This window comes from Lepisosteus oculatus, chromosome 4 (genome assembly GCF_040954835.1).
Source record: "Lepisosteus oculatus isolate fLepOcu1 chromosome 4, fLepOcu1.hap2, whole genome shotgun sequence".
NCBI lineage: Eukaryota > Metazoa > Chordata > Actinopteri > Semionotiformes > Lepisosteidae > Lepisosteus > Lepisosteus oculatus.
In genome coordinates this window covers 59,452,613-59,477,952 of record NC_090699.1, presented here as the reverse complement: position 1 = coordinate 59,477,952, position 25,340 = coordinate 59,452,613, and the positions used below count along the sequence as shown (strand labels likewise).

At 37.7% G+C, this 25,340-nt stretch overlaps 1 protein-coding gene across 1 annotated transcript in view; it reads left to right on the top strand.

The window, feature by feature from the left end:
* The first annotated feature begins 360 nt into the window (after positions 1 to 360).
* podxl2 (podocalyxin-like 2) overlaps positions 361 to 25,340 on the top strand; it is a 36,558-nt gene continuing 11,578 nt past the window's right edge. Inside the window, exons 1-3 of the mRNA XM_015348023.2 lie at positions 361 to 955; positions 19,036 to 19,326; positions 23,410 to 24,071. Of these exons, the coding sequence (XP_015203509.2) occupies positions 919 to 955; positions 19,036 to 19,326; positions 23,410 to 24,071 (990 nt within the window). The 5' untranslated portion in view covers positions 361 to 918. The remainder of the gene's footprint in view (positions 956 to 19,035; positions 19,327 to 23,409; positions 24,072 to 25,340) is intronic.

Here is a 25,340-nt window from a genome sequence, read left to right as displayed (position 1 = left end):
ATGCAGCTCATCGCTGGTAAACATTTCCAGTTCTATAGGAAATCGATGATCTACAAAATACCTACACTATCTGCTGCAGGAGTGGCGATAATCCTTACGGTATTGAGTCCACAACATTGAAAAAATGGCCAATTGTAAGCGTCTGATGAAAGTACACGTCAAGTGTGGCTAGAAATAGTACTTATGCGTGCAAGGCTAAGGTCTGTTTACATAAAGAACGGAATATTAACATACACATCCAGCTTACTGGGTGACCACCATGTTTTGCAGTCCGTACTCTTATTAAGGAAGCATGGATAGAAAGCAGAAACCATAAAGAGGTTTGACATTTTCCGAACCAATCCGTGTTTAGGACCCAGAGAGTGTCGGAGCTTTTGCAGCAGGGAACCCGCAGACACTGCGCAACCATAGAATTTAATTCAGCATCTTACCGATCCTGGGAGAACTACGAGACTGAGCGGGGATACATTACAATAGCTGCGACATGCAACTTTGCGTTGCTTAAACGGTGTACGCAAAGGCTCTGCCTTGCACTGCATTCATTTATTCCCTTGGAGAAACCCACCAGACAATGCCACAGCATAGTTTCCCCATCTCCCTTCGTCAGTATTAGCCTAATCAAACTGTTGTGCTTTGCATTTGTTTCGGACGCATGCTGGCACAGGTTCTGATGGTGACATATTTTGACGGTGGAAAGGTGCCCAGGGTGGATTTGCAGATACGTGAGCCAGTGCCTCAAAAGTTCAAATTGTGTCTCGTCTCTCAAGTCTGCATTGCATTAGACGAGACGTCCATACCCTGAAGTTAAGGTGCACGCCATGGGCAGATTTGCAGCAAGGTGCCCTGAGAACAGCTTCGTATAATAAACTTAAAGTAATTCCCAGGACTTCTTCACACTAACAGATTAAAACCGCAGTCATGCACGGGTCTCACCTTGTTTTCATCTTCATAGCAGGTAAGTAACTTTATCGTATTATTTCGTTTATTTTCATCTAAATATTCAACCGGTATCGTTGAACACATCAAGTACATTGAGAACTAAGATATACAGTACGTTACATTTGAAAATACTGTAAATCTCCATTTAAAATGTACCGATCCCTTTATAATGTCTTGAATAAACGACATGTTAAAATGAGAAAGTTTAATCTTAATTACGAGGGTTTCATTGATGCTATGAAATATTATCGCCCGCATCTGTTATAAAAATATTATATATCCGCAGAATAATTCCGTGCGGTTGTCCATATATATTTTAAATGTTACTGTAATAATAATTTTGTCTAAATAGGTAATAGTAAAACATCAGCTTTCTAATTGCAATAATATTTTTCAAAAGTTGAGTGCATTTATTTCTGCAACTCATCTTTTTAGACGTGTGCCAGAACAGCTTTATAAAAGTACGCCAATACACACCATTAAAACACCGTGCCGTCTGTAATTGTCATTCGCTACAAAGCATATACTGTATCCCTCTGAACTTGTATTCTGGAAAATGTGTAGCGGATGATACTTCTCAAATGTATACATTTGAAACATTAATCCAGTCAATTTGGACATTTTTCCCAAACTGGCAATGTTATCTGGGATTTTGGTCAGCATCGGTGGTGGCTGTTTACAGTGTAATGTAGGTACAGTAATACACGAATGTTGGATTTTCTATTTATAATTCCTTGCGGACGCTTAGAATATGTTACATGCCTGTTAACTATGAAAAGCATGAAATTGAAATCTGTGTTGCTCCTTGTCATACAAGCTCTTGATAGCGTATCGTTCCAGTTTTATACATGCTTCCTTTTAGGCTATTCTCAGCCTTACCCACTACACACTAAACACAAGTATACACAGCTGAGATTTTATTATTATAAATAGAATGATTTTTAAAAACCAGCACTGCGGCTGAGATGATCGTACTTCGGAAGTCCTGTACACAACTGCCATCGATGGTGCTACTGGTAAAATTAAAAACAGTTAGCAATTACATTTTTCAATCGCGAATTTTTTATTTTATCAAACGTTATCATTTGGCATTCGCACCTCGGAATTCTTAAAATCTTCGTTATGAAAATGAGGGAATGGGCTCGTTTAATGATGCAAGGCATAAACGACCGTAGTCAAATCTAAATCTAATGAACATAAAATGTACCTGTTTATTTTAATAGGAATATGTTGGTATTTTATTTTGAACATGCTCTGTCATGTAACTGTAGTTCACCTTTCTGTGATTGGCATCCACCATGCAATTTTATGCTCATTCTGTTAACTATATTCAACCTTGAATCTTTCATGCTGCTTGTTCTTGCAAAGATACCATGCTAATTGTGACTAAGCTATTATAAACTCTGACTGTCTGGGTTACACTGTGACTGTGTTTGGGCGGGCCAGGGCTTCTTAAAAACATTCCAACACGTTTCTTCCTATTGCCGGATTGTGACAGCTCCTCATTGTTACAGGATCAAATGAAATAAACCTGAGTGCCAAAATGCTATGATGGCTTGCATGCTAAGTACTGTTGCAACATGACATTGTGCCTGGTTGTAGAAATAACAAGAAACAAAGCACTTTGTATAATGGAGATTAAAAAAGAAACTGCATAACGTGTTCAGCAAATTTCTTGAGTATAATTTTACTACAGTACAGCGTTATTCTTAAGTTTTAGAAAAATATGAGCAACAGGTACTGGTAAGAATAACATATTTAATTTCTTTTCTTTCGTGTTCAGCTCTTTACACATTCCATTTCCGTTGTGCCCATGAGTCAGTAGGTCAGAAGTGAACAGATCTCCACCTGGATACCTGGCTGTACATGCTGTAAATGCTGAATATTGTATATAAATGATTCTCTGCTCTTGGTAATTTGTACAAGCATGGTTAAAATATATGGAAGCAAGATTCTGCAGGTTTGCTGGAGGTTGGCTCTGTGAGGCATTAAGGGATATTGCAGCTCGGAAGTCAGTGCTGCAGTGGGCATCTATCAGCTAGGCTATGGCACACAGTTGTCCTGAACCTTTGTTATGCCTGAAGCCCAGAATAACTGAATCATGCACCAGGAACAAATCATAATTTGTTTCTGTGCTCTTATAAATTTTTTCGTAAGACCCTGAAGGATTGGGCTGACACATGGCTCCATTGTGAGTGCCATTAAGATAGGACGGATTTCATTAATTGATTATCAGTATGTATTGTTTGAGCAGTTGATGAACGAGTCAGAGAAGAAATGCTTTTATATATACTGTATGTCTTGAATGTGTAATTTTCAGTATTTGAAAGATGCTTTTATTTGAGTTCATACACTCTTCCAACTCGCATACAGTCCCTTATTGTCTTAGTGGGTAATCAATGGTTCTGATTGCTGGCAAATAAGAGAGGAAAGTGCATAACAGAATAGTCTTAAAAATGAAAAGCCTTTTCAAGGTGTTTTACTTTTTTGTTTCTGGGTCCAAAGGCTAGGTTTGAAAATGGGTCCTGTTTTAATGTCTCCAAGGATTGTGTGGGCAGGTGGTAACCTTAATACTGCCACACGTTCTGTCATGAGGTGTCTGCCCTAACCCAGTGATCTTTTATACCATTGGCAGCTGGTTTTGGGTGTCTGCCAATGATCAAATTGAAGACTGACAGACCAATTGTATTCACCTCAGCACTAGAAGATTATATTCCTACAATATTTCTGCTCCAGGAAAGTAAGTTTCTGTTTCCTAGGTGCAATCTTATCCAGCAAAACATTTCATAGACTGGGGGTGTGAATAGAAATTATAACTGCTTTAGTGTAACTGTAGTTTTGCTTCCCTAAATCCATGTAATTGTTCTTTCATACTGCATGTGTTCTGCTGGTTGACTGATGTGGCTTTTGCTAATGTTGGTGTTCACGTTGCTAAATAACCATTCTAGCTAAAACTGGAATAATAAAATCACAGGAAAGAGTACATACTCAAGTGTCCAATACGGATATGATTCCTCATATGTTTCCTCAGGCCATATCAGTTCCGAGACTTTTTCCTAGGAAACACTTAAGAATGTAGAAAACCATTCTAAAAAGAGGAGTCATATACAGTATTGGAGGACCTGTAGAAAGCTATACTTGGAAAATATGAGTGATATTGCCTAGTCTATAGCTTTGGTGCCTTTGAAGAACACCTAGTGTTCAACTGTACTGTTCTTGCACAGGGTTCCTTTCTGGTACATTTATCAGAACAGAAGGCTTTAGCTTCTTTGGCAAATGGACTTTGTTTACTGTTTATAGTTCAACATCAAATGGTTCTGGCTGCCTAAGACTCATTTTTTGGTTTCAGTGTATGTTAAGCTCTTCATTAGAATAAGCAGGCTTATGTTTTGATGAATTTATCAGAAGCATTTTGTCCTGCAGCAGGACCTTTTAAAGTTTTATTTTTTTCTTAGGATAGAAAAGTAAAAGCTCGTTTCTGTTAGTGAAAAAAAAAATTAACTTTAAAGTGATTGCGCAGCTAAATTTCAATTCAGTAATTGGCCTTCAACAAGGTATTTTTTATTCAATAGGTAATGAAGATTAGGGACACTTGTAAAAAACAAATAGTTGTACTAGTTTAAAAGCTATGTAGTTGAAAAGAAGGTCAAAAATGTCACCAGTATGTACAGTGAAATCTGAGTTATGGACAATTTGAGGATAATGGTTCATTGGACATGAAATTGAATCCCTAGGACCAGATATTGATCTAACTTAGGTGAAGGAATGCATATTGATATTATGATTCATGCAATGGTAGTCTCTGCTTATAAATTTAGGAAAATATTAGATATTTGCGTACTGCACCTTATGAAACTGACTTCATGCCTTAAATATTTGTGGTGCTGCAGTTCAAGAGGATACAGACAACTAACTTCATTTGCTGGCAGCTTAAGAGCTTTTAGTTTTTAAAGCTTACATTTTTACACATTGAGAGGACACTTTTATTTATTTAACTGAAAGAGGTTCTGAACATAGGGATCACACCATACATATATTATAAACATTGAAAAAAGGTAATTACCATGGTATTAATAAAAAAACTGTGTCCTGGGGGAGTTTTAATAGTCACGTTTTGATTTTTAAGTAGGTCTGAAATAAGAGCTCTGCTTTGGGCAATTAGGCAGGTGAAAACATGTCATGTAACACTTACATGGAATTGCTAGAATGGAGCCCTAACAGAAACAGTTATCATATTTATCAATGCAGTGGAATCTGCACACATTGGCACGCAGTATTATGTGCACTGTTGTAGTATTACATCTGACCTGTTAACTTGAATGAAGGGAAGATGATGAAATCCTTTATCACTTTTGCTGGCCTGAACATTTTGTAAAAAAAAAAATCTGCACATATTAAACATCTGTGAGGGAGGAGTCATTTTATTTTGCTGCAACCTGGAAAATGTTATCCATAAGACCCACTTTCACATGCACTGCAGTGCTGCAGACTGATCTGAAGTTGTCTTTTCTGCTTTGAGGTATCCTCTGCTGGCTTGTTAGGCTATAGAGTTAAGAAGTGTGTAACAAAAACTGTATGGCAGTAAAGTATTTGTCCTCTGAAATTATACTTAGCTTGTTTGAAATATATATATATTAAGCTTTTTATGTAATAACTGCAATACTAAAGTACAGACTAAGAAAATTGACACCCAGCTGAGAAATACGTTTTCTGTATTATGGAATCTCGCAGTATTGCATACAAGCTTGTTTATTGCTTTATATTTTGCAGCACTTTGCCTGACAAGTTGTGAATAACTTTTGTGGAGGAGATGAGAAGTTCCTGTCTGTGTCATTTTAGCCAAAAAGATCCCTGGCACACTATCTGGAGAATTTGGTTTAATGGGATGTTTTCTCAAGGATCAATCAAGTGTAACCAAAAAATGCTCACTCGGGCTCATATCCAGTTATTGGCCAGGACTGTGTTGTGGTTTTCCGAGACTCTTTGCATGCAGTGTACAAGCATTGTCAGCCTGGGTACGATCTTGTATAAATAATATTGTCCTCTTTAGATAAATTGTATGCAGACACAGACGTCTCCTACTAAGATGGGTCTGGACTTGGTTATCTCAACTACTAGAATGTATACATTGTATTTTTTTATCGAATTTCTCCATTGCCCTGTAGTTAATTGTGGAAAAGTCGAGACAAAATGAAAACTGTGAACTAAAAAATCTATATAAAGACACCCCAAATGAACAAGAGGGTGTTACTTTACATAATATAGCACAATGGTGCTTTCTGGATGTTGCTGGTACAGAGAGCTAGTCAAAGGGCATACTTTTGACCAAAGTAGAAATAACAAAACTGGGATGCCATGTGGGCTTCTCGGATAGATGAATTCTTGAATAGATGTGTTCTGTGGGACTGTATAATCTTTGGAATCCTGTTGAGGGAGGGCTGGCAGTAAGTAAGCTCTTAGAAACCTAGATTGGTATGGCGTTTTTACTTCCTCAATAAAGAATCACTGCACCCTTCTGTTTTAATGACTTTTGCAACATGCCTGCCATTAAAACAACCCGAATACTCTGCTGGTTTACCACAATGTGATGAGGGAGCCATAGCTCTTACCATAGGCATCTTGCATTTTTTTTGCACAACCAAGGAGAGCAGTCTTATTTAATTTTTTATGACACATAGCCTTAGTTAAGTGTAAGGGGCATACAAAGAAGAGGGATTACGTATTTATTTATTCATCTTCATATGGTAATAAATGTGTAATGAGGTTTGAGTGGGGACGTGAGTCAGATTGTGTTTGCTGCAGAGGAACAAGTAAAAGGGATAAGTTCCACACTGGAAAGTAGAACAAAGCAACTTTTCAGCCATGGTCCTTCTTCAGGTGTGTAATGAGGCACAGAGGAAAAGTCTTGTCAGTACCTTTTGTAGCTTTTGTTTCTTCCTTCCATTCACTACAGTCTAGCACATGGGACTAGAAATTTTCTGTTAGAAGTGTGGAATAGAGGACCAGTACTCTTTCAGTCTGAGTAAACAAGGAGGCACTGAAATAGCTCAAGCTAAGGATCTCCTTTCAGTACTCTTATCTACAGTTATAGAGATCTCACGCCTGTCATGCTTGGACCTATCATATATGCAAAAAACATTTCCCTCCCATCGTAATTTGCTTGAACACATTGCTTTTATTTATTCTGCAGATTCTCTGCAGAACATTCCCCTAATAAAAAAATGTCACGTCTTTGTGAGAGAATGAGTGTCCTGTTTTTTTTTTATTGACACAAGGCGGCCTGGAATTTTGTCTATGGTATGAGTTTGAAAATTTGTATTTAATTATACTCTTAGAGGAAAACAAAACAGCTCTGTGCGTATTTGAAGGTGGGGAGAGAGATGATGTAGCTTTTGACAAAAGGCTTTTTTTCCATCAGTTACATTGGCTAAAATCAAACTCTGCAGAAGTCCTAACCAAGCAAAATTCTTAACACAATGAAACTATAATTACCTCATATTACTAATGTAATAGCAGTTATTCAAATGATAATTAGTAGAAATCTCTACTTGCACATTGGTTTTATTTCATTCTTCTGTTTCAACTTATTTTGCTTTATACAAAGGAACAAGAAATTGGTTTATTCCATGCTGAAAAGAGAAGAAAAAAACTTTGGACTGCCCTATCTTTCTTGCACCTGAAGAAGGCTCCACAGCCGAAACGTTGTGTTTTCTTTCTGTTTTCAGCATGGAATAAACCTGTTACATGTTCCTTTGCAGCCTACGCATGCTGATGCAGCTACCCACCTGAGCTACTTTCTTTATACTAGTCTTGCTCTAATAGCATATTAGCTTTTAAAATGGACAGCTAAGAATCAGTGTTAGAGAGTCACACTATGACTAGTCTTTTTTTAACTTCCTTTAGTTCCAGTGTTTTACTCATCACACACTTAACAAGGTTTGAAACCGAGCTCACTGATACCTCTGATCATTCCATGTGCTGCAAAATGTGTATTTAACTATGGCCCAGCTACAGAGTACAAAGAACACTAGATTCCGCATTATCCTATCATCAGGGAATAACAATGTACTGTATAAATCATAGTGGAGGTACAATTACAGTCATACAGTAGTGCGACATTGGTTTTCAGCAGCCTTATTTAAGATTGTCTCCCTGGGACCTAATTTGGAGATAAAAGGAAGGCGACATATCATTTATCCTTCATATTGATTCTCATGTATGCCTGAAACAAAATGTTTGATTAGTGTAAAAGGAAAAAGTAGGTGAAAATATAAAAAGAGAAACAAAAATCTACATCAATGCTCCTACATGAAAATCCATCTGAGCTCTGGCTGGAGTTTGGTTTGTTAGCTTTTGGTTCACTGAGATGAGGACAACAGAAAGAGATGATGGTATATCTTCATGAGCCATGATGTTCTGCTTTGTCTGTAAAAATAAGGCTGGGGAAAATTGGAGGTTTACAACAATGATCTTTGAATTATGTGACTAACCTGTTTGAAAGATGATCAAACCTTTTACGCTTCTGGTAAATTTCTGGGGACATAATGTGTAAATTTGATTCACAACAAATATCAAATAGGTAAAGAGAAACGATGAAATCTGAAATGCGTGTCAACAACACAAGTGTTATAACCAAACTGAAAGTATTGTTTTCTGAAAATATCTGTTTCCAAATATAGCCATCGTACACACATTTGAAATACATTACTCGTTGACAGCAAAATAGTTTCAAATATTTTGAACTGAAATGGTTTACCACTTTCTGCAGAAGGCTAGCACTCACAAATTACTCCAAAAGAAATTGGCACTGACCTGCAAACGCAATAATAAACAACCCCATTTTACTTTTATAGATGTTTCTGCACACTGCAGGGAGACTTTAAAAGTTCAGATAGAAACTGACATTAAAAGGGTACTGGACTGGCAGTGTCTACCAAAAAGATCCTTTCATCTCAGTTAACTGATGGTACATTTATAGCTTTCCTGTATATGTTTAACACATTAATCTCTCTCTATTAACAACATATTCTAATTAAAAGGAAACACTATTTTTTAGAATTAACAAATCCTGAATCACTGGAACAATTATAGAAAAGGAGCAAGTCTCATAGACAATTTAAAAACAAATAAATAGGTAGCCTCACATGTAGACTGGTTAATTCAATTTTTTTCTTTATGCTCTTTTAATTTCGACATATTTAAAGAGTCTTTTAAGACTTACTTCTTGACTTTCATCTTATGTTAAAGACTCTATGGCATCCTTGTGCTTGCAGTAGTTAGGAACCGTCTAATTTGGATAGCTGTACAAGATCAAATAGAACATCTATCTAGTCACATTGCAGTGTCTCTTTATAAGTCAGTATCTTCCATTATAGGATGAGTAAAAATATAAATTTACCAATTATAAATGTAAATCTTGCTCAGCTAAATAAAATAACATTTGGATGACTGCATGAACAAGGAAGACTACATATGCTGGCAGAAAAGGAAAGCAATAAGAAGTGAATAAGAAAAAATGACCAGTTGATTTTTATGTTAATAAACGAACTGTGTGGCTTTTTAATATAATTTTGCTCAAACCACAATGTAGGTTAGTGACCTCTGTCAGTGGAAATTAATTGGCTCCAAAATCATAATGCCTTATGGAAATGTCAGACCTACTGTAGGAAGGAATGTGAAAACATGAAGTGAGTGGCAATTTTCTTGTGATATGCTTTGATTTAAATTTTACTTGTTTATACAGAGTATGAGCTGACAACTTGCTCCTTAGGATAATCAAAGTATATTTTTTTTTCTGAGCTTTTTGCTTGACTACCTAGTCTCAGAGAAGGATACATTTATAAAATGTATAAAGTTTATCTAATAATATTTTACAAGATAGGTGTAATTCTAACCTACAGTATGTGGTGAGAATATTTTTATATATAGCACATATATTGCTGAGCAGGTAATAATAGTATCAGTGTAAGCAAGAGCGTTTTCGGCTAACAAGATTTGGGAAATTGAAAATGTCCACAGTTGTAGGTGGATTAATGTAAAGTTGACAGGTAAATAAGCATGGCTAATTTCTAGACCTTCAGAAACTGTTACAGAAATAGTAACAAGTAAATGTCCTTTTATTTAACCTTTAGTATTATGTCCTATATTACATTTTTTTAATCTTTTTTGAGTAATTTGGTATGCTGACTGTTCCAGCCTGGACAGCTTATGAAAAAGTTGGTTGAGCTGCCATGTGGTTCAACCAGTAAAGACATTCAATAGGTTGAGCTCTGATTCATTGTTGAGTCTGGGCTGTATCAGGAGCGGACTGTGGCCGAGATTCCAAAAGTGTCAGAGTGCTGTTAAAGAGAGCCCTTGGGGTAGGGTTGGGTTTAGTTGCCCCATGGCCAAATGGTGCCTCTTGCTGGGTGTCACAAGAGCCGGGTCAGACTCCCGTGAAACGCGTTGTTAAAGACCCTATGCGTGAGGGTATAATCTGGAAGTGTCTGGAGAAAGACGTCAGGGAAGACACAGCGAAATAAGGTCGGGATGACAGACAGGGGGCAGTGACTGAGGTGATCTGGTGCATGGGAGGAGTGCAGGAGAATTGAGGCCAATGCGGGTAGTTAGAGCACAGTCCAATATTCAGATGCCAGGAGATCCATTCAAGTAGACGTAAACGATTGAAAACAGCAACAGGGAACTGGGACCAGGAACACGAATGCCCCAGACTCAGAGGTCAGGGTGCCGTGATAAAGCCTATGCTCTCGGGCTACTCCTGATACCCTGTGACAGGCGAGCTTTCCGGCATCCGTCTTCCAAAGCTGAGCCCAAAACTACGGAGACACCGGACTTAAGGGAAAGGGAATGAAACACAGCTGACACCAATTAAACTGAGAACAAACGGGAAAGGTAGGAGTGCCCTCTAGAGGAGGGATGACGACCGTGACACTGGGCCTTGGTAGTTTTGTAATACCACAAGCGAGTGATATTCTGCTCTAACCGTGTGGCTGTGGGCTGAACCTGAGGTGTGAGCGTCTCTAACAGGAGCTGCTGCTGGAGAGTTCCGTCCAAAAACAACTGGCGATTCCAAATGGAGTAGGTAGATGATAAAATTAACCAATCTGCATTAAAAGCATTTTAACCTAGAAATCATCAAGCCAGAGTCCAATTTTAGTTAATAGGTTTGCAGGAAGAGGCAATGGAGTTACCACCTGTATGAGTTTATCTGATGATAATATACTAACAACCTTCTTTTTTATTCGTGAAAGCACAGACCAGGAAAGCAGTGTTTGTAACTGGAGTGTTAGCTGCACAAGAACTGCATCAATTCTTTAATTCTCTGCATCACTCTGAAATACTTCAGCAAGGTGGGTAATACAGTATATGAAAATGAATTTGTATTATACTGTATCATTTTTAATTCTTTTAGTTTCAGCAGTGATCCCTGAGAGCAAAGCTAACCCACCCACCTGTGTATGAGAATTGTACGTTTTTTTAATAGCCTTAGTTGTCATTTAATTTTGGTGCATTTTATGTGCCTCAGTTGTTGGGGAACAGATGTGATGTGCTGAAGAAGAGCTGCTGTAGCTCTGTGGATCAGCTGAAGTTAGTCCAGAGAGGATGCAGCAATATCAGAACTGCAGCAGACAAATCTTGAGCTGCCAAATGCCTGACTGAGCAATTTACTACGATTTGGAGTCAGTACAAGACCTGCTTCTGTAATGTTCTTAAGATGGAAAAAGATTTAAGACTTGTGACAAAACAGGATTTTACAGAAGTCATTTGAAATCCATTTAAGCTGATTAGAGGACCTAAAAGTTAGGAATTTGAAGAATGACAGAAAACAGTTTAATGCTTTTTAAATACATCTATTCCTTGCTTCCTTGGAGCATATTGTAATAACTTCTTTTCAGCATTCCTCAAAGGCTCTCAAAATATGGGCGGCGTTAGTTATGAGAATAGTGTCCTTGGTTTTATGAGCAGCTTTAGATGTTATCCTTTGCCATGTTTCTGTGAAAATGACAAGATTCTCTAAAATGACCTTCACTTGGGAAAAAAACTGCTCATAACTTGCGGCTACTGTTCTATTTAAACCTCTGTAGAAACTGTTTGCTTACACACCACAAAAATAAAACTTTGCTACATTTTGTAATAGTACCTTTATAAAATTTAAAGAGACTAGAACATTGTGATCTGATGGTTCCTTCAAAGCAATATCAGAGTGACTTTGAACTGGAGCCATTTAGGGAGAATTCAGTCTTGGAGGTGATCAGCCCTAATCCCACAGATGGTAGCTTTACATCACTGGCTTTACATCACCCAAGCACACACACACCAAATGTCTGAACCTGCAGTTTCTCTTGTACTGAGCAGAGTTACTTTTGCAAGAAAAGATCAGAAGGGTAAAACTAATCTGTTTCACAATGGTCTAAACCCAGGACATCTTCATCATTAGTGGGTAAACAACACAGCTTTCAAATTCTGCACTAGGAAAGAAAACTTCCTTCATATTCTGCACTACATAGGAAGACCCTATTTTGAAGGATCAGAAAGTGGCATCTCAATGAATGCTCGACTACCAGTGGTAGCTTTTTAAGCATATTATATTTAAAACCCCAAAAGCCAGAAGGATTGTGATGCCCTGCTTTCACGGTCTGTATTCATGCTGAAAATCAAGATCAAATGAGTTTTCGCCCTTCTGCTCCAATTCTTTTCCTTGGAACACAACCATGTTCACTTCCTTTATGGAATTCAGCCAGTGATCCAGGAGAAGGGGGTGGGGTGGGGGGAATACGATAGCAACGATGGAGGCTTAAGACCCCTGGGAGTGCTGGCACGCCACCAGCTGGTAAGAAGTGTCTGAAATGCACTGGCTAACAGGTCAGTAGTGTCAAGGGAGCTCACTGTGCTTCCAGTTTGCTTGCCTTTGTCATAGCAGATGAATGCAGAAACATGAAGACACAATTTCATTTCTACAGCACAAAGATTACGGCAGCCGGACAGACCCTTTGCTTTATTATTAATTAAGGATAGCGTGTAAAGGCAGTCTTCACCATTATCCATTGTGAATTGATTTGTATCCCTTTTTTCTTCTTTCCGTTTTAACATACTTAACAGCATAACAGATATATGCTGTAGCCACTGTACCTTATTTAATTGTAGTGAAAGAAACGGCATTTAAAAGAAAAGATCTATTCAGTCCCTTGATATAGTGTCCTTAAAAATCACAGAAATAAGGTGAAGAAATGGGCAACGTCATGATTGTAAATCTGGATACGGTTCTGTATTCATTTTAATGAGATTTGTGAATGTAAATGTGTTTTCTGAAAACACAGAAATAAGCCAGGGATTTCAGGCACACTCATCATAGGCACATTGAATCAAAATATTTTTTTTTTCCTATCAAGGATCTCAACCGTTCATTTTTAGAGATTGAAGAAGTTTGTATTGGGGATAATTCCACAAAGAAGGAAAAATCTTTTGGATCAATAATACATATCTGAGGAGTTGATGAAAGAAAAAACAGGCATTTAACTGTGTTGTGAAGCAAAATTGTTTCACAGTATGCAAAGCATTAGTGTTAACCTGGGTGTGTCTGTCACTTTCATGAACAAGACTGTTCCTGAAAATGACCTACAAAAGCATGAGACAATGGTAAGAAGGTACAATTTTCCTCAGGGAATCAGATTTTATTTTTCAATTTTGATGAAGGCTTGAGGGGAAAGATGAGCTTTTACCCTAGGTTTTTTTGCTTTTAAAACCTCTTTTGACAGGTGCTCCATTTTGAGAGAGGTCTCTCTGGTACTGCCTTTTTCAGCTTGACTGCTTCAAAGACATGAAGGAGATCAGAAAGTATGCCTTTTGTGGACCCTGTTTTAGAAGAGAGGCTACCATACCCACTGCAGTATTTATTTGCCTTGCTCTCATGTGCCCCAGTGTCAAACACTCTACATATTAAACCTGCAGCTCAATTAATTCAGCTTGCATAAATGTCCCTTTGTTCAGACGCCTATGCTATAAAGATAAGACTAAAGTGTAAATATGATCAATTTTAAGCATATTTTTACAGTGCTTAAAACAAACTGTCTTATGGGGCATAGATCAGTGTTTTGATAGTATTAAAGAAGAAGTAGTAAATAGCATAAGGCAGCCTTTACCTGAGTTGCTGTCATTTCAGTATTTAATAAAGTAAAATTTTCATTTGTTCATTACTTATAAGATAACATTAAGGTTACAAATGAAAGATGGCAATTTGGCCCACCCAGCCTGTTTGGATGCTAGTATTTAAGTGATGTGAGGATCTCAGCCACCTGTGTCTCTATTTGAAAAATAAATAAGAGAATCAACTAGAGAATCAACGTGGATGTACTGTACAGTATCACTCTTTCCAGATTCCCACAGCTCCCTGTGTAAAATGTTGTCTCAGTTTTAAACATAGTTCCCTAAAGCTGTTCTCCATTTTTTGTTTCACTGTTGATTCTTAAGAAGTCCAGAACTAATACCTTTGAGGATTTTGTATGCTTGAATTAGGTCCCTTTATAGTCTCTGTCCCTGACTAAATACGGTCAGCGAAGGACATTCCTTTAAGCCCAGGAGTGTATCTGATATTTTTATCTCTACATATTCCAGAGGAATTTTTATATTGTAATAGAGTAAACACAGTTCTACACAGCATTCTAAATTAAGTCTTAGTAGGTAATTGTAAGGTTTCAAATATATCTTGAATTGAAGCCTGCCCTTAAGTGTAAATCCTAACATTGTTTGCTTTTGAGTTGCTTCTCTCCTAGATGAAAATGCGGTCATCTTAAACACCTGTTTTTCATAAACCAATTGGGCCACGATTTTCTAAGCCTTGACTCACTTTAGGGGGAATTCACTTTGGTGCCATAAGGAGAATACCTTTGAAATGTTCTTGAACATTCGCTACTGATTCCAAGCTACCCAGCCATGTTGATGATGCTGATAACATTTCGTTTCTCACAACAAAATGATCCGAGTATCTCATCAAACCTCACTGGAAGCAAACAAAAAAGCTGCAATTTTTTACTTTGTTCTTATATAACTACTCTATCTCATTGTACTTATCATAAAACTTCATGCCATCGTACTGTACTTTTCATAAATCGTTATATTTTATTTTTAGGTTCTGCCTGTACAGTTTCAAAATATAATTCAAAGAATACCATGTTATGTTTACAGTCCCCTAACAGTACTCTGACACTTTTCCCTGCTCTGTCTTGATTTTTCACAAAAATTAGATCAGTACTGGCTTTCTGTTTTATAGGTGTAAAGATGTCATTAGTGAGGTTGACCATTTCAGGTTCAGGTGCTGCTGTTAGGAAAGTTCCGCTCATGATATCCACTTCTTTTAAAATATTATCGATAAATGATTAAAGATTTATTTGAGCTAAATCATTTGGTGTCATTGGAAAAAAGTCTTTATATTCTAATATGCATCAGATGCTAATTCTGAACATTATCACTGAACATCACATCAGTACTCGCAATTACTAGCACCCCTTGTGCTAGTAATACTTAATACTTAATACTTCCTTGGAAGTCAGTATTAGAACCTGCTAGTGACAGGTCAGCTTTTACAGTGAAGTGTGGCAATGGCATAGTTATGATGTTCCATTATGTTGGATAAGGGTTAATGTTTTGTTTTAATTACAAACAGTAATCAGGCACTAATTACCAACAGTAACAAATAGCTCATGCTCTAAATGACTATCATAAAAGAGGCTTCAGGAAGGTCTGAAAACCTTTTCTATTAACGATAGAGAATTCTTCATTTCTGGATCCTAGCAACTCATAATAACTACTGTAGCTGCATGTCTCAAATATTATTTATGATTCATGATCCACAAAATGGCTGGGCGATTGCAAAACTTTGCATTCACTACAATTTGCAAATACCAAATATGGTATCTATGGCTGTGGGATTTTGTAGGTTGGAGACTTCTGATATTCACTCTGGTAAACTGCAGTCAACGTTTGGGAATCAAACTTTGGATGCTGTCTTAGACCTGATGTGAAATAGCACTTTGGGACACCCCTGAGAGTTTATTTCACTTACAGGCTTTCTTCCTGTGGTATCAAGAACTGCTATAACCATCAACTTAATCTACTCTCTGCCTCTGTGCTCAAACTCACATGATAATGATGCACCATCTGCCTTTATTTACCCTCTTTATGTACACATTCACCATATTTTTTCCAATTACATCTTCAGCAGTCACTGGGATAATTTCTCTATGATTTAGATTTACTATTAATACTTTTAAGTGGATTAGGAGAACACAAAAAATGTCAGTTTAAAGGCAACATATTTGTCATGGAGGGGACCTGAGGCACTTATTTATGAGAATGTCTGGTGACATCTAAGTAATATTTGATGAGCCCATAAGAGCACCTGTCATATCAGGGACAGTGATTTTTATAGTCAAACTTTGCAACAGCTGAGAATTGAATTTGACAGATTTCTGTGTGAAAATCTAACTCCAGGCTTTAAGGTCCACGATTAAAGCAAAGGCAAAGGCTTAAGTAATTGTTTAAGAAAGCAACCTTTCAAAGTGTGTTTGAAGTTGCTCATGCATTTTTAAGTATTAAATAGGTTTTCTGCTTTCGTGGTATATCTTTGTTCTCTGTCGCTTTCAGATGAAGACCTTTGCCATCAAGGAAACAAAACTGATATTTAGGCTTTAAATATCAAGGGCACTGGACAGTGAGTAACTGTGGTCCAAATCAAATATAAGTTAATTAAGTGCCCAGTTTTTCTTCCTAATTTTTGTTTTCTTCCTAGATTCTGGTGATGTAACAATTACAGGTGATGTAAAGTCAGTAGGAGTAAAAGTCAGGCTCTATTCCAACAAAATGTGACTGCCTGAAGGAATTTCCCTAGGACACCCTAGCCTAATCAGAACTGGGCTTAATGTGGTCACCCTATCCACTTCCCCCACAGGGCTTCCTGCTCTGCCAAAACACTATCCCAGAGAGATTCCTTCCTGGCCAAAGAGGAAGCCTGTTATAACTGACAACTTGATTGTCATGGATAAGAGTTTGCACACGCTCGTTAGCTTTTGTGGCAGCTACAAATGTAATTTTCAGTCCTTTTAAAATAAAAAAATAAGTATATCAAACTCATAAAGATATTTACTAAGTTAAAGGTTCACAGCCTGTGAGTGTGTGAATATGTGGTAATCTTTATGGTTTGTTGGGACTTCAGTCTCACTAGTAGGTACTCTATGACTTCTGGTCTCTACTTTTGGCCTCAGTGCACTCTATGAGTTTCTGGCCTGGTGGAAATTTTAAGTCTTGCCGCTTGCAAATATCATTGTACAGCAAACAGAGCTTTGAGTTTTTTCTCTATGAAAGGAAGCATCCATACTGTTCAGTACATGAGTACATCTTACATTTATTACACAAAAGCAAGAAATAAGGCTTATGGTCAAAAGGTACAATAAATATGAAACTATAAAAGTAAAAAAACAACTATAGTGACTTACACTACTTTTTCAAGAATTGAGAAAGTTCTGGAAACAGGGCCTAAATGAAATATGTATAGGTTACAGAGAACGTAGAATGTATTGTAATTGCATCCTTGAAATACATTATATATGTGTTTAAGTGAATTCCAAGGGAATGGCAGTAGAATATTGTGGCACTATGGATTTTGCAAAAGGTATTTTATAGATGAAATAGAAAAGTTGTAGCTAAAACTCAGCCTAGCATCTTTGTTGTGTATTTCAGGTATATGAAAGTATTGTGTCTGAACTCACCTTCTATTGATCACATGGTGCTCAAGCAGCTAGCTCAGCTGACAGAGTAATCTTCAAATTGGAACAGATTGCTGTCTTCTGTTGCACTTATTCGTGAGTAGCATTAACACTGGCACACTTAGCAGCTAGGCAGCAGTATGATGTGGTGGTTAGTGAGAGCTCTGGACTTGTAACTGGAAGTTTGTTCAAATCCCAGGTGGTATACTGTTGTTGTGGCCTTGCGCAAGGTTCTCCATTGCGATTGTCTTTGTAAAATAACATAAGAACAATTAGAATTATTACAATCAGCAGGAGGCACTTTGGCCCAGGCCTAAATTGGGTAGTTAGTATGGAATCCAATTTAATTAATTAAGTTTATTAATAAAAATACTCATTATACATTTATCAAAGAATACGACCCCAGAGTGTGTACTTTTTATGACAACTGTAACATGGTATATTTTAATTGACACCTTAAATGACTATTTGTGACAAAATATTTCATTTGCATATGAAAGGTGTAGGAAGAAGAACACAAACCAACAGTGTTTAGTTTCCAGTTTTTAAAAGGGGCCTGTCTTGTCAATACACCATATGATCACCAAAAATTACAAAATTTGCTCAGTTTTATAGTGGAGCCCGAAGCTAATACACTTATATAAGCTAATATTAATCCTTTGTAAGAAATGAATTTACTGTGTTTAAATAAGACTGAGCGCTAGCAGGTTGATTTATTGTTCTGCAGAAACATCTTGAGAATCATGGAATTGAAGAAAAACAATTTGATGTCACATTTACTCCTACTGCTGCTATCACTACCTTTGCTACTATTGTAAAACGTATGACTAGTTTTTCTATTACTTTTTAAAAAATAATTAAGTATATTGATACAGTTAATTTAGATAGCCATGATTTGTTCACTTTTAAACTGCAGTATTGAGTCATTTCAGGATACTTGAATGTAAAACCTATGGATTTTTTTTCTCCTATATGTTCAGGTCCCATGGATATTTATTCAAAGGCCATGTTTAAAAAGATATGTGAAGTGCTCAAGCAGGTGTTAATTTCACAGTAACTGGGCAGAGATTTCCGTCTGACTGGTCAATTTTGTGTGTGACAGGTATTGGAAATTTGATGCAGTCATTTTTTCACTATTTTCCTTTTTTTTTAACCTCAGATGTCCCTTGTTTAATTTACATTTTTATCAATTGCTTTTGGAACAGTAGGGCGGTTTGTTTCCTTCAAGACTGCAGTGTACTACAGATATCCCTGAATATATTTCTTTGTTTTATTTGCTTTTCATTTCTGATGTGTCTTTTCATTGTTTGTTTGTTTTTTTCCGGTTGTTTCCTTGAAGGTTCCTCACTCCTCCTTGGTTCCTGTGAGGAGGTCAGCAAAAGGCCGGGTCTTTCCACTTCGCTCAGCCGGCCCCCGATGACTGAATCTCTTGATTCAGCAGAGCAGGCTGACCTCTCTGCTCTCGAGCCAGATGCCTCCAACATCCCAGGGTTCCTCACTGGTTCTCAGGAGTCTGGCTTCTCCAGTGAGGAGAATGAAGACCCTAGGGAGTCTCAGCCCCAGTACTTCTGGGATGAAGGAGAAGGAGGTGAGATGAATAACACCAGCTTGGATCCTGATTCCCAGGAAGGTATGGTATGCCATTTCATTGCTTCTCAAACAGTGAAAGGTGCTTTCAAAAAGTTTTTTGCTAGTGAAAACTTGTTCTTCAGAGCTTGTGCCTGAAATATATACTGGTAGGCCAAGTGGCTTCTGGAAAAATTGGCACTAGCGTGATTGTGGGTTTGTGTCTGTGTGTTCCCTGTGATGGACAGGTGTCCAATCCAGGGTCTGTCCTGCCTTGTTCCCATTGCCTGCTGGCTGCGACCATACATTGAATAAAACATTCAGAAAATGGATGAATGCTTAAAAGTGCAAGTGTAAAAACAGATTATTATCAAATATGTTAAAAAGAAATTGTTAAATATGTTAAAAAGAAATGATTTTGTCTGTGATTTAATGGTCGGTTGGCTACTTCATGGCAATAGTCTTAGAAAATAAATCTCAGAAAGTGAAACTCTTAAAGCTCCAACACCAGCATTTGTTCACTTTTAAGATAGACTTAAACGCAAAGGGATACAAAGAGTTTTGCTTGTGTCCATGAGCAGTCGTGCACTTCATTGTAATTCCTGAGACAGGCATATTTACATATTTATAAGCCATTCACAGTTACCCCTTGGAACACAATAATTTGGATATGTGAGATGAAGCATAAAAGTGCTAATGAAAACACATTAAATTGTATTTACTCATACTTTCTGCATAGTGTGGAAGTGCATCGAAGCAGAAGTTTGGAAAGAACTACCATAGCAAAATTAAATCAAACAATAGCTAAGTCTAACATGACTGAAACACATGAATCTTGTTTTCAGCTGAAACAGCGTTTAAGGAATGAAAGGAGCCCAGTGTATTTTGATGAATCCCCTTTTCTACACAATAGTTCTGTTTTAACATAATAAAGAACAAAATAATTAAAAATCTGTATGCAAATCCCCCTCGCTACACCAAAGTGGGTTTAAAACACCAAGCGAATTTGTAACCTCTTGCCAAAATGAAATTGTTTTCAAACAGATTATTCACAGCAATCCGCTAGGTGCTGTCAAAATGCCACCAATTTGCTGACAAACCAGGGAATAGGCAGCTCTAACAGGAGAGATGGCACTGCTCCCTGGAATGTGAAACAGAAATTAAGGTGGAGAAGACAAATTGAAGAGCTTTTCGGTTTCTTTAGGTCACATTGAAATTCAGCTCACTTGGACTCAAGCCACGTTTATTATTTTTAAAGCTAATCATCCTAGTTTGATATGTAGAATTGACGTGACTCCTTTTTTTTTAGTGTTCAGGGTGGCAGAAGGCTGGAGGGGAGAATGGATTCATAACATTTGGTCATTAGTGCTGGACAAGCATGCATCAGAGATAAATACTGAACGTTTCAGTCATGAGCAAGGAAGGAGACTGTAAAAATGAATGCATGAAAATGAAATGCTGAGTAATTGAAAAATGAGTGAAATGCAGTAGCACATCGTTTGCAGTGTGTTAGATGAAAAGAAAGAAATTAGTACAATTCTGTATTGCATTAAAATGGCCGTGACAGATCTGCTTTCAAAGGCGCTTTTGCAGTATCAGTTCTTTTGTGACCAACTCTTCACTACTGTAAACAGCAGTGTTTTAAATGTGAAATGTGAGTGATGGAAATAGATATGTAGAGGGGAACAGATGATACTCATGACAAGCAACACTATAAATGAATCGGTTTGAAGTGATTGGTAAATGTGATGCATTAGCTATTACAGAACTTCATATTGTTTGCTCATGGATAGTTTGGCTTACATTATCATGACAAGGCTTATTGGGTATAATCGATGTGAAGTAAAAATTAAATAATAAACTGAGTTTCTTCTCAGCTAAGGCAAGCAGTATTATTAAGAGTCAAATCTGGTATCATACCAAAACACAGTAGGAAACATAATAGGAGACTTTGAGGCTTTTATTTGTTGATGCTCATAATACATATATATTGTCACTCATGAGTGTAACTTAGATGTCTTTTACACAGCAGTGTACAATATGCTGTAGAAAGTCAGAAATTCCAATGCAAGTCATTGTTAACTAAACTAGTCACTTCATTCTAAATATCTTGAATTACAGCCAATTTCTTGACACCACCAGAATATTTAAACATGTTTATTTCGGTGATATAGACAGTTTGAGGGTAGCACAATTTTAAATATTTTATTTATATGTAGTAATTGTTCAATGACAGATATTCTAAAAAATATATAATTTTACATAATCATATTATTTCTAAATGTATATAACAAATTATATCGATAAATTATGTACTACAACCTCGAATCAGCCTTTCTGGAGTACATTTCCAATGATCATCATTTGACCTCTTTCCTCCTGCTCAATTACTGTCACAAGATTCTCACCCTTCTGAAAAGAAGATAGACGTTCCCAACTGTGGTGTAAAACATTGCAGTTCACACAGATGGTCCATGGAGATTAGCAACATCTGTAGTTCTTGAACCCCCACGATGTAGTGTTGGCATCCTAAGACAGTGTCTCCATTTCTATCGGGTGTAGGGCCAATTAATCTTTTGTATTTAAATTAAAGAACAATTCTGTGTGGATGGAGGAATTGAGAGCTATTTAGTTCTCCTGGGAAAAGTGTGCAGAGAGAGATGGCTTTGGCAGATGCCAGAAGGCTCAAGCACCCGTGTGATATGCTGTTAAGCCAGACTGATCAACTGCAACCTGGACTTTTGTTTCCCCATCAGTGCTAGGGCTTTAGGTGTCACCATATGGTGATGATTAATGCCTAGGTAGGCACAGCTGCCATGCTGTGTTAAAATAATAGCCGCTTTGTGACAGACTTTTGTATCCTTAAGTTGAAGAACTGTGACAGCAATACCCTTGAAGACACGAAACATATCGTAATTAAGCAGCTGCAGTGTACTGTATGTGTGTGTAAAATATGGATCTTTTTTTCACAGTACAGTAGTCGCCTATTTTCTTTGATTTTACTATATTATTACATTTGGTTAAAGTCTTTAATAATACATTTTTATTTTTCATTTTCAATATTATTCATTTTAACAATACAGTATTGAATCCCTATGATTATCAATATATGCAGTGCCACTTTGATCCTTCCATTTTAAGTCCGTGGTAAAGCCAAATGTAAAGTCTGCTTTCTCAAACCAATTTAGCATAGCAGACTGAAACCACTGAGATCAGCCTATTTAAATAATATCCAAGTGGAAGTACCCCAAAGTCAATGTGGAAAGCACTGAAAAATTTGGGGATCTATCATTTTAAACCGGCATTCAGGGCTTGTTAATTGTAAGTGGCTCAGAAAGGCAATTAATGGTTTCTGGCTCATGGAAAGACACTACCATGATTTGCCAGTTTCCGTCGGCAAGAGGAGTTGTTGTTAATCCACAGATTAATCAAGCTGTGGCCAGAAATGTGGTGCACCTAAATGTGTTGTCTTGAGACCCAGCCATTGGCCTTCTGAGTGGTATGTCAGGCCCTGATATTTCTAAGGCAGATTACCTCCGAGCCAGATGGATTGAATTATAGACTCACTCCTCCTAACATCTTGCGTTTGAAAAATGTTAGGGTTTGGTACTTAACACTATAGTCTCTAAACAGGATTTTGTTGGCAGAGGTCATGTCAGGATTTCTGATTAAAGAGAGCAGTGCAGAGCATCTGTATTTGTCTGTTGGCCATTATGCTCTTATTATCCCTGACGCACTTCCTTCAATAGTGCTCCTTGTTCAGAAGCTGTTTTTGCGGGAAATGGTAGTACACCTGTCTTCCCCAGCCCAGATTGTTAAGAAATCATGTGTCTTCTATTTCGTATTGCAGTTGAGATCTCATTTCTTTAATTCAGCATTTAACTGTAACAGATAACATGCTAGCTTCAGCCTTTCTGAAGTTCCAGCTTTTTAACTGTATCCAGTAACATTGTTTTGGAAATTATAATAAATGTGTACCTTTATTAATGTATCACTAAATTACAAGACTGAGAGCTCAATTAAAAGAACAAAAACAAACAGGAGATAAAGAGTGTCCCCACACCAGTAAATCTACGGAGACTACTATCATCTCAGTAAGCATTTTCTCAGCATTTTGTTTTACTTTTTTTATGCTCTTTATTTTTAGGCTACAGCCCATCTTCCTTCCAGAATGTGCCACTCCAGACACCAAGTGATCTCAACTCCTCCTTTGCACCCATGGAGCCAGCTGAACCGATTGAACCCCAGCTCTCTGGTCCTTCTGCTCAGGAGCTGTGGGACCTTCAAGGCGAGTCCAGCTCCAGTCAGTCGGAACTCCACTACAGCCTGTCCACTGATCCTGGCTCCCTCTTTGAGACCACTCAGACAGAGGCCAACTCCATTACTGAGGTCTTCGATCCATGGAACCATGACCTCCACATCACTGTGTCTGTTCCTTATGAGGCTACTCACAGAGCTCACATGGATCCTGGTGCCCTGTCACCTTCAGCAGCCACCCAAGCTGACCTGGGCACATCTTCTGAGAGCCCTCCTGCAGATTATTCAGCAGTTGTTGGGGACGACTTTCTAGATGAGGTTTCCATGGTTACAGCAGTGCACAAAGAAGCTGAGAGGAAGACCAGTGAAACCAGACTCAGTGGCACAGTTAGCAGACATGCAGTGCCCTCCACAAGCTTCACTCTGATTCCATGGCAGGGTGCACGTACTGTAACGGAAAGCACAGAGCCACACTTCATGCAGGAAGAGACCACGGTGTCCTTTGCTGGGAATGAACATGAGGAAACAGCTCTGTCTCAGGAATCAGTGCAGGTATAACAATATGCAGAAATATGGAGGCATATAGACGTTTTGTGACGGAATGCTTTTCTTCTGAATTTACAACTGCTATCACGTGACACATTCCCACATTTCCCATTTTAACATGGAAAATTTTAGATTGCACGGGCAATAGCATATATGACTGAGTTGCATGTCATTTGTCATTTACAAACAGTTCAGCCTGGATTTCATTTACATGTTCTCACCATCCAGCTGGTGCTGGTATTGTAATTAAAAACCTATTTTCCCCATACAGCACAACAGGGCATCTGTAATGCTCATGCGAGACAAAGAAAGGGAGAAATAAAACAATAAAGTCTATGAATATAAGCATGATTTAAAACACTTGATGATCTAAGAGTCCTTGGTGGACTTCAGCAGAAAATATTCAGGGGCATAAAAAGAGAAAGGTTTGTAGCAGGGCTTATAGCCCTGGTCTTTATATTCCCTGTTTTAATTAACTGAAAATTCAGCAGGAACCAGCAGCAGAAAACACTTAAGTTGCTAGGGCCACTTTTGGGAAACCCTGCACTATTGCCTGGAACAGAATGCAATTTAATTATGCTTGACATCTAGATGGAATAGACCCGCTGACACAAATTACCTTTAACGATTACTATCAGCCCGTAGCACAGCTGTGCACGGTTAAAAATAATTTTAAAGAAAGATGTCACTGGCATTTCATGGGAAGCTGGACAGATTTTTGCTCTTCACTGAAACCCCCCTACTCAGCATGCATCTTTGGTGGTATAAAGGTTAAATGGCCACAAGGGACTGAACCTTGATTTCCCCGTTTGCCACCAGTTCCCCTATTATCATCAGTGGCGCTTGCCTTAAGAATGTTTTGTTGTGTGGAGATCTGTATTCCTTGTGTATATCCTGCTACTGAAATTCATTGGAAATGGGAAGGACGCAGAGAGCTCAGGTACCCCTTTATTCCACAGTTTTTACAGTTTTGATTTACAGTTCTGTCTTATGATTTTTTTAGACGGGATCTCAAAGAAAATTGAGAAAATGAGCAAATTCCTCAAAGTAGTGACATTTACTGATATGAACATCGATGAAACAATAAAGGAATGGTATATATTGAATCTTTTCCCTAGCAGTATGTTCAGAATTTATTGCACACGAGTGTGAAATGAGTCCCTTTTACCAATATTTGTGAAGAAGACAGTGAGTCAGTCTGTTCAAGGGTGAGGGTTCAGATTTATTGCTATTTCCTTGCAGCTGTGTTGAGTGGTCGTGTGATGTTCTTCAAAT